At 39.4% G+C, this 10,878-nt stretch overlaps 1 protein-coding gene across 2 annotated transcripts; it reads right to left on the bottom strand.

Annotated features, from left to right (window-relative positions):
• Window positions 1-418: 418 nt before the first annotated feature.
• On the bottom strand, window positions 419-9,770 carry LOC137884414 (uncharacterized). 2 transcript variants are annotated; one of them, XM_068726206.1, is made up of 3 exons: window positions 9,735-9,770; window positions 8,675-8,782; window positions 419-5,042 (listed from the first exon to the last, which is right to left on the bottom strand). In XM_068726206.1, the coding sequence occupies exons 2-3, from the start codon at window positions 8,772-8,774 to the stop codon at window positions 1,348-1,350; spliced, it is 3,795 nt and encodes a 1,264-aa protein (XP_068582307.1). In that variant the 5' UTR covers window positions 8,775-8,782; window positions 9,735-9,770; the 3' UTR covers window positions 419-1,347. The 2 variants fall into 2 exon arrangements, with proteins under 2 accessions (XP_068582307.1, XP_068582308.1); XM_068726207.1 differs by lacking the exon at window positions 9,735-9,770 and adding an exon at window positions 8,861-8,949.
• Window positions 9,771-10,878: the final 1,108 nt, after the last annotated feature.

The following is a 10,878-nucleotide window of genomic DNA, read 5'->3' on the forward strand; positions in this document are numbered from 1 at the left end:
TTGCATCTGAGGAGCCATGGAGAAGAAGTATAAGTATAAAGAACTGCTGATTTGTTTTTTTAAGAATTACTTGAAAACAAATGTCTCTAAAAGGACACTGACATGTCGACTCTGCTGAATCAATCAGGAGTTAAACTGAACAAAGTTTACAGGCAAGAACCTAAATAGAATGAGAAGTATTTCAATAACATGACAATAACATTAAATATGGTTTAAAAACTAAAATTCACATTGTTTACTCAATGAAGCTTAAAGTTTAACTTTTGCTAAAGTTTAACCTAAACTGACAGGTTACCTTTACCTGACCTGGAGATATTAACATTACCTGAAATAAACTGTGAGCCAATGAAAACGGATGGTTTAGTGTTGAGAGGAGCTAAACAGATACAAATACAAATGAGACAAAGAGAAAAATATATCCAACTTAATCAATTTATTATCCCGTCTCAATCACATAACATTGAAATAATTAAGCACTGTTTCCAGTATAACCAAGCACATCTACTACCACATCTGGTATTGACATCTTCATACCCAAATTTAAATGTGATTATTAATGTCTTTTATAGTATTTAAAGGTACAATTGGGCCACAAAAAGCATTAAAGAAAACAAGTTCACTTATGTGTGATAAATGTGTTTTTTCTGAGGGGGATTGGTTTTCGGTTGGTCTCAGACAAATCCTTGAACTCCGTCCCTCTCCAACTGTATTCACCACTGAAGCACAACAACGCTCACCAACAACTTCTAAGACCAACATCTAAACAGGCTGAACATCACAATTGGCAGCTTTAACCAACGAAAGCTCATCAAATGTACAATTTAATTATGTAAAAATAAAAACACAATGTTTCTGTCTTTGATGTCGACATCTTCTGAAGTCTTCAATCATAAATCTTCAGCGTGAAATTAGAATGATTCTAAAAATCAAATGTTTATTCAAAATACTAAACAGATCATGAATAAAAGAAAGATAAGAAGCAATTCTCCATATTTAAACAACATTCTCGTTGTGTAGACATGACATTAAGGTGAGTATGGTTCTTAGCCAAATAAAAAACATTTTGCCATAAATTTGATTTGTTTAATCTAGCGCCATCAGCTGGTCAAGTGTCAACCTCAAGTGTGGGTGATAACAAGTCATGCTAACTATTGCATGATGACTTGCTAAATGTTAGCCATCATAACAATAAAATAAATGTACACATTACAGTTGTAATCATGTCGACGTACAAATGGCTCATCTTTACTTTTGAGTTATATTTCGAGTCAAATTTTGTTCTGGTTTTTGTTGTTATAACAACCTCACAGTGCTGCTAACATGTCTGCAGACCATGTCATGTCTTCCCTAAAGTCCAAAGAAACTTGTAAATTTCTTGAGCAAACCCTTCTTTTCTTTCCTCTCCTGTTTTTCTTCAGACAATTCCTCCTCCGTTTTTGTAAGTTTATCTCGTTTGGCTACTTTGGAGATGATTTTTGCTTTGTCCTTCATTGCCATCAAAGACTGAATTCGAGCCTGGTAACCCTCTTTGGCTTCTGACTTTTCTCCTTCAATCAGCATGTCGATGTACTCCGGAGTGGTCAGCGGGTTAGGCCTCAGGGCGATCTCCTGCAGACGAGTTATAGAGTGAGCTGACTGATCCATGAGGGAGACTATCATGTCTTGAAGCTGAGCGATCTCTTCCTCCTGCCTCTCAATCAATTCCTGAACAGTCATCTTTTCTTCTGTTGCTTTTTTATACTTTTCTTTTAGCTCTTGCAGTGTTTGCTTCTCTTTTACTTGAACATACTCCCACTTGTATGTCTGGTTGAAATGCAAATTCCAAATACATTTTCCAGGGCAGACAGTGCACATCCCAAACTGATCCATTGATGCACATTGACGTTTTTCACTATCATCAGCGATCCCGCATGGGTAGTGGCATGTTACTGAACATTTCTGGCAGTTGGTAATGTACTCCCCTTTCTTTGTGAGTATTTTTTTGATTGGCTTAACAACCTCCACCTCAATCTCAAAGTTTTCATTTGAAGTCATGACCGTTTCATGGTCTTTAATCTTTTCTTTAGTTGACTTGATTTCTTCAAGTTTTGCTAATCCAGCTTTAACTTGCGGTTGCAAACCTTCAACGGCTGTTTCAAGGTGCTTCCGTTCTTTGAGAACCTCTTGGGTCATTAGCAGGCTTTTGGTTGTCATTTTATGCAAAGCAGTGAAGAACCTCTCCATGCTTTTGGCACCCATGTTCCAAAACATTTCATCAAAGTTGTCATCATCATCAGATTCCTCATCACAGTCCCCGTCGCTGCTGCTTCTCTTGCCTGCAAACACTGCAGAGTTGTTGAACTTGAAGTGAACTGGAAGCCCTATGTCGTTTTTTGGACATGGAACTCGAGCAATGTTAATTGCCTCAAGAACCGGTGGCTGCTTGCCATCTGCAAAAGTCACCAGCATCTCAATGTTCTCTGCCACATCTTTGCCAAATATGGAGAGCACCGAATCAAACACATACCGTTGTGTTGCGGTTAGTCGTGCAAGAGAGGCCTGAGTCACAAAACACACTGCGTCAATCTCACTAACTCCATTAGCGGAGGTAAAAAGCCTCCTGATTTGCTCTGTGATCTCCCGGTCTCTCCCTATTCCTCTTGTATCCCCAAACCCTGGTGTGTCCACAACAGTCAGAGAGAAAGGGATTTTAAATCCCTCCTGGTGGTTGATTTTGTACACAGTGACTTCAGAGGTCTGGCTTTCAGCTTGTGATCTAGACTGATCCTCATCAACTAATTGAAATCTGAAAGAGTCCTTCCACTCCACACCAACAATGTAGTTGATCATTCCATTGATCAGAGTAGACTTTCCTGATCCGGTCGCTCCAAGAAGCATTATTGTGCGATTTTGCCTCATGCTTTCTTTGCCAAAGTTATATTTCCGGCATCCATCTATGTCCATATCTTCTTGTGTCAGAGGCAGTTTGTAAACTGAGGGAGATTTAGAATTTAAACTCTTGCTAATATGTTTCAGGTATTCTGCAAGACGTGCAAATTCACGCTTTGTTGTGCAGACACCAACAGTGATGCTTTCTTTGCTTCTGTCGGCTACACCACAATCACATCTGACCCTGACAACATATTCTGTCTCTGACTGAAGTCCTGAAATGATCGCCTTTTCAGCCGTTGACATCATTTGGTTCCATTGGAGATCTTCCTCTTTCCCCCCGTTGTCTGTTTTGGCGTACTCCACGAGGTAGCTCAAAATATGGACATCTTGTCCAAGTTCAGCAGGTTTATCCCAGCGGACTGATATCTCACTTGAGTTTGGTTCAACCCGAGGTTTTCCAGGAGGGCTGCAAGGTAAGGTTTTAATGGAACCACTGACTTCATTGGCTGGCCCAACACCTGCTGAGGTCACTGCTCTGCATCTGAACACATACTCTGTGTTAGGACTCAGATCGCTCACTGTGACTTCTTCATCTTTGGATGCTGTCTTCTGTTTCCATCCATCCTCTCCACTGACACAGTACTCAACAGAGTAGGAGGTGATGTTCTCTGCTCCAAATTTGGGTGGAGAAATCTTCAGCGTCACACTGTCGTGGTTTATGTTTCTTACTGTTCCTGTTTCAGGCTTTGAAGGTGGCTCAAAGTTCTCACTGACAGAAAAGCCGTCTTTATAAAGGTAGATGCTTGAACCTTTCTGTGCCTCATTTGTTAATCCCAAGGTCAAGAACTTAATGTTCTTGTTCTCCTTGTTTGCCTCTGCAAAATCACTGAAGAGCTTTGCTTTATGCCTCAATGTATCTGCTACTTTGTTGGAAAGGAACCATTGGTCCTTCTCTACATCTTGAGTGTGAGCATCTTGAGAGTTGCCTGGTGTTTGTCTTAAGTAGTTTGATAAGGTTGAGAGGTACGATTCAGCACTTCCCAGTGAGGTGAAGACAAAACACACTACATGTTCTGCACTGAGATCAAGATCATTTTGAGATGAAACAATCTTTGTGTTTTTCATCATGTTGGTGAAAGACTTTAACGTGTTGATTTCTCTCTCTTTACAGTCCATCCACTCATTCAGTTTGTTGCTGTTGAAGGGAGAAGAATGTCTTTTCTTCAGAATCTCTGCGAGCACAGCCTCCTCTTCTCCTCCTCCTCGGATTGATGGAAGTTTCTTTGCCAAGGTTCGTTGGAGTTCCAGTCTGAACTCAGAGCACATCTCTTTAAAAGTTTTAATCTTTTTGCTAATCTGTGGGAACTGATGTGCAGTGGTGGTTCTCAATGCGTCATTGCACCTCATTTCCAGCTCACTGAAGTCCTCGAGGACACTCTGGGATTCTTGAACTAATCTTATACTTATCTGACGTACAAGTTTAGCAGCAGAAGAATCTAAACTTGTCAGTGGCAACAGCCACACCTTCATTGGTACGGCGTTTTCTCCGTTGGCTCCCAACAGTCCTGGCAGACTTTGGTAGACTTCTACTGCATCCTGAAAGGACACTGGATTCTTTTCAAGATAAAAGTCTCCATGGAATTTGCAGGAGAATTTCTTAACATTTTCTCTGTCCTTGTCTTCCATCTTCAGGGAACCTTCACCTTCAATCGAAATGCAGGGAATCTTCTTGATCATCACCTTCAAGTTACCCTGGATGTCTTGATGATCTTCCTTTTCAGATACCTCACGGTCAAAGACAAAGAAGGCTTGTGCCCCATAAAGAATACCAGTGACTACATGTGTTGCTATTCCTTTATCAAACACATACGGATGCTTCACATTGCCTCTTCCAAGATGATTCATGGACAGTTCCTGGAACTTTGTGGTAGTTTTGTAGTTCAGTGTTACTCTGGCCTGATTTTTGGATGTCTTGTGATCATTCAGGTATTTGGCCGATCCTTCAACTTCCACCAGTCCACCCAAGAAACTTGCTTTCAGAGAGGCTTCAATCTTTAGCGCTGTAGATTTATCGTCAATTGAATCAGATGCAACTATCTCAAAGTCACTGCTAGGTTTTGGTCTCTCTCTTGTATCTTTTTCCAAGTCATTGCAGTCCCATAGTGTCATGCCTGCCAAAAAAGAAGAGGAATTAATATTAAAGATATTAACGTAATTTTGGCTAGTCTTATTTACATTGCGACTAGTCATAATTTCTATTCAAGATATCTATAACGTTGTTCTGACTAGTTAAAACTGAATTATAGATATCAGCAGTAATGTCAATGAAAACTCAGCTCAACTCGTCACGCATCCTAAATGACAAATCCAGACATCTGCAATTCAGTTATAATTGAACGGGCCCTCGCATCCTCCCGCATGTCGGGGATGACGAAAAAATATTTTTGTAGAGTTTTTAAAGTGTTTTTGTTTGGAATATGTATAATAAGCATATCATTTAGTTATCGCTACTGAGAATTTAACAAAGATAAAAAAGAAAAAAACATGACGTAGATAAGTTTGCAGTTTTCAAGGTGTATATTTCAAATTGCATCTATTACACACATGAAGATAAAGTTGTGAACACCGGCTGAATATCTATTATCAGAATCATTATGACTGTATTTTAACTGCTACTGTGTAAAGAATACTGCTGTTAAAAAGAACCTTATTTGTTTAAAGTGTTTGCAAACCAAATGTTATTGCACTTTTGTTCATATATCAGTACTTTTAAAATAAAAGTGCGCAATACACTACTTTTGAATTCATTATTGCATTTTGCGCATAACAATGAGATTAATGGCAAAAATTGTAATCGTTGCCCAGCACTAATATATATATACACACACACATACCTATATATATACACATACATACACACATATATATACACATACATACAGTATATATACACAGACGCATATATATATATATATATATATATATATATATATATATATATATATATATACACACACATATATACTAGGGGTGTAACAATACACGTATTTGTTTTGAACCGTTCGGTACGAGGCTTACAGTTCGGTATGCATTACGAACCGAACAATACATTTGAATAATACTATTGCATTTGGAAAATGCAGAAGCTTAAATTGTGGGAAATATAATGCGCTCAACAAGGTAACCCACCCGATAGCTCCCACCACGGAAGAACAACATTCTACTCTGGTGAGCCACGTTTGTTCTGGGAGAGGCACGCTATGCTAAACTAGCGTAGCATGAAAACCAACAGCAGTACACACGCTACAAACTCTTCCCGCAGCGTTTAGGTAGCTATTCCCTACTGATTGGACCAGGGGTAAAGCAATCGCCACGGCGATTGTTATATTTATGCCCGTGGATATGAGACCCTACTCTGGAGTGGAAAACGCCGGCTGTACGAACATGCTTAATGCTATTGAGCCCTGTGACACTACTGCTTCACAAGCCCATTTCCCCAGACCATAATTCATGTTTTGTAAAAGAAAACAAAAGCCCAAACTCAAAGAATCAAATGTCCGAAGCACCCTCTGTTGCTCTGACAACAGATGGCCAAACGTCACCGACTACACTACACAAAGCTACTTGACTGTAACAATACATTACCTCACTACTGAATGGAGATGAAGAGCCATGTTCTTCAGACACAAAGCTAGCTGACTGTAACAACACATTTGGCATTTCTGCTTTTTTGCTGTATTGAAAACGTACCGAACCGTGGCACCACTGTATCGTATTGAACCGAACCGGGAATTTTGTGAACCTTTACACCCCTAATATATACACATACATACATAGTATATACTAGGGGTGCAACGGATCACAAACCTCACGGTTTGGTTCAGATCACGGTTCTTGAGTCACGGTTCGGATATTTTTTCGGATCAGCAAAGAAAAGGGGAGGAGTCAAATATAACTTTGCTTTCTATTTATTAATTCAAGAACTTCAAGAATACTTAAAGCAAATAACTTTGGGCTGTAGTCTGACATGAAAACCACACTATTAAAAATATTTATTTTCATAAAGATGAGAATATATCTACATTGTGTGGGGAAAGGGTAGCGCCAGATGTGCGTCAGAATCAGAACCAGTTGCTCACTGGCAACGGTTGACGGAGTCTTCATCAGACTACGTTGATGCAGCGTGTGGGAGAACTATAGATAAACAAAAGCAAGACAAGCTAACAAATGCCACAGAGAAGTGGATAGCTACAAACTGCAGGACGATTAGTATCGTGGAAGATGTCGGTCTGAATGACGTCACGTATGAGCCTCCCTCCAGACGCACCATCACAAGAAGAACACACGAGTCGTACGAAAAGGAGAGGACTACAAAAGAGACGGAGTCACAACGCGCACCGGCTGTCGCTCTCACCGGAGACTACCGGACATCGCCGGGTAACCGTCGTCACCTCAGAGTTACGGTGCATTATATTGATGAACAGTGGGAGCTGCGTTCACACGCTCTGACTGTCATGAAAACAGAAGTCACACATTTTGATGAAACATGTGGAACATTGTATTCATGTTGCACAGCAGTGGAATGTTTCAAATACAGTCAGCACACTGAGCACAGATAGTGAAGAAATATGATCGCTGCTCCGAGACATCTGCCTTTTGAACACGACCCTACATCACGCAGTCTCCAGCGTTCTGTCACAGTGTGTAAAGAGAATACTGCTGTTAAAAAGCACCTTATTGGTTTAAAGTGTTTGCAAACCAAGTGTTATTGCACTTTTGTTCATATATCAGTACTTTTAAAATAAAACTGCGCAATACACTACTTTTTAATTCATTATTGAATTTTGCGCATAACAGTGTGATTAATCGCAGAAAATCATGCGATTAATCGTGATTAAAAATTGTAATCGTTGCCCAGCACTAATATATATATATATATGAACATAAAGTGTCTGTGTGACTCTCACAGAGGGGGCGTGTCTGCAGCACTGGACTTTGATTCTCCACTCTGCCGTGATGAGCGGTCAGTCTTTTCCTCTTCATAGAGGAATGATCTTCATACTGAAGTAGGTGTGTGAGGGGATTTCGTAGCGTGGCTCAAGCACTTTAACCAGATTTTGAAATCCTTTTGTTTTCCACAACGGAGTGTCCCCCGTCACTGACAGACCAGGATGGTGTCTCTTCATATGTGTGGACATGCCCGATGTTTTGCCATTGTCGTATGTCTTTCTCTTTAAACAACGCCTACATACCGTAACGCTTTTGTCCACCACCCTTATCCCATCATTATAATTTACAGGGAAGACAGAATGCTCCCAAATTTGTGACTTAAATGACACCGGTGGCTTCCTCCGCTCGCCGGACTTTCACCGTTAAATGCTCTTAACACACTCCGTTCACGTGAATGCTACTGCTTTATATCTGTTCACTGACACTCTGCATTGATATTCTGAGACTTGTTACTTGAAAAGGAACAGCAGCAGTAGAACTTTAATATACACTATGATGATTAAACTGTAAAAAAAAAATAATACTCAATTGATCCGAACCGATCACGGATCGATCCGTGATCTGTTAAACCACTAGTATATATACACACACACACACACACACACACACACACATATACACACACACACACACACACACACACACACACACACATACAGATATTAAAAAAATGAATTCAAGTTTAGATAAACTTGGCTGTTTTAAGGAAGGTTCCCATACCTGAATGTTTAATATTAAAAAACAAGATTAAACTTTTTAATTGTTTGATTGCATTAAACATGTGGATCCTTACCAGGGACCAGTGAATCTTGGCGGCAGTCGTACAACATCCCGAGGCTGAATGGCCGGCCGAGCGCCACCACCTCTATCGTTCTGCTGGCTTCAGGGTCCATCTCCCAGTCTACACATGAGAAAACAGAATTCATGTTAGTTCACTCATGTGACTCTCCTGCTATCCAAACTGTTAGTCATCTGTCACCTTGTGTAGTTGTTGTAACAAAGACAAGATCCCGCTGATGTCGAGAGTAAAATAAAACATGTTGCTTTTGGGTAAAAACCTTAAAATGACAGTTGAAGTGGTTTGTATGTTTTCAAGTTTAAATACTATTTGATCTTTTGTGGGTTAATAAACTTCTCAAACCTTTGACAAATTAACTCCAATGGCAAACTAAAAAAACAATTGTCTTTCTCATTTTTTATGAAAAGTTACTTTTAAGAACCGGTTTTTCTTTTCTGTTCATTATTATCATTATTTACTTTACTACTGCAACAATGGTTTGAGTAGAACTGAGCTGGTTGATTCATGTGGTTGTGAATTAATTTTCCTGCAAGCACAATTGTGGCCATCATGCAATGAGAAAAAGAAATGTGCATGACTAAGTTGTATAGTCTGAAAATTGTCTTGTGTACTTTCTAAAGTATTAGAATGAATTCTCTTAGATCAGCTTCAAGAATACATAATAACTACTGACAATCAATTTGGTTTTAAAAATTAACATAGCAGAGACTTATTTATATGCACTGAAGGAAGTTGTTGGTAATTATAGAAGACATAACACTACAATATTTGTGTTTCCTGGATGCATCTAAAGCTTTTAACCAATGTCAATGTTTTCTTTCATACATTATTCTACTAAGTCTATCATTTGTGTACTTATTGGTATAGCTGCTAAAAGGATTTATAGGATGTTCAGTTATACACAGCATTTATAAAAGCATTGCTGTTAATGCCATTTAAACACACAGCTACAGTCATTGGTAAAACAACTGCACAACTCTGATTACACAGTAAAGACACAGAAGAACTGTTGCATGAAACGATACATTAACAAAAAGAGCATTAGTGTACTCACAGTAGAAATGCGTGTGATCCTCTGAGGCAGCGCTGTGGTTTCAGACATTATATTGTCTCGGAAAAGAGAAACACCCCCACATCTTTATTCATTAGTGGGAGGCGGCACAGAGGAGAACCGGGCTGATTTCCCAGAAATGACTCGGCTTGCAGAATGTACAAGGGGTAAGCTGTGCAGCAATTTTTTTTTCACTTTCAGGTATGCACGGAGGATTTCTGGGAAACTGTTTCACTTGTTGTCAAACGGTTAACCAAGTTTGTGTGTACGTGAAAACTGTACAAAGGAGATACATAGTAAACTGAAGCAGGACTCGCACTTCCTGTTTTCAAAGGCACTTGTTTTTTTTAAAGGAGGTCCTTTCTGTCAGCTGCCGCCTCGCTTAACAGCCAGTGCTCTCTGTTTCAGGTTACAAGGAGGTCAGGAGGTGAAGCCACAATATACAAACACTTTCACTATTAGATTGGTACAGTTTTCATCCTCTTTGAATTAAATGATCCATAACTTCACTATACCTTTACAGCATATGTTGCATTTTCATTGGAATGTTTATAGAAATATATATTCATACATTTGAGTATTGTATAGTTTTTTGCACTTTATTTTCTTTATCTGTTATAACGGTACAATTTCCCCCTCTGTCTATCAACACTGGTTTAAACACAGAGCAGCATTCTGAAATCTCAACTACTGTGGTGAGAAAAAGCCAACAGGTCTGTGGTAGTTCATCTCCAGCAGCTTTTCATAAATGTAATACTTGAGCATTTTTCCTTGACTGGTGAGCTGCTGCAGTCAGGAACAAACCCTGCAGCATAGGTGCTGAACTGATCCGAAGTCAAAGCTGGATCTCTAACTTCACCTAGACGTTCACTGCAGTAGTTACGTTAGTTATCAGTTTGAGTATGACACTATGCAAAACCCTTAAACCACATCATCAAAATGCTGTGATGTTAAGGTAGATGAACAACATGTCGGCTTTTATTGGAGGGCTAATGTGTCCTGGTGTCAAAACCAGTTTTAGAAGTCTTTGATCAAGAGAGACAAGTTTCTATTTTGTAACAATGGTGAAGAAACAGGTTTGTATTGATGTAGAACAGCTCTTTTGCAGGGAGTTATAAATCTGTTATCAATCTGTTATATATCAACC

This window comes from Cebidichthys violaceus, unplaced genomic scaffold (assembly GCF_023349555.1).
Source record: "Cebidichthys violaceus isolate CVI_PGR_0920_01 unplaced genomic scaffold, fCebVio1.0.p SCAF_38, whole genome shotgun sequence".
In the NCBI taxonomy this organism is placed as follows: domain Eukaryota; kingdom Metazoa; phylum Chordata; class Actinopteri; order Perciformes; family Stichaeidae; genus Cebidichthys; species Cebidichthys violaceus.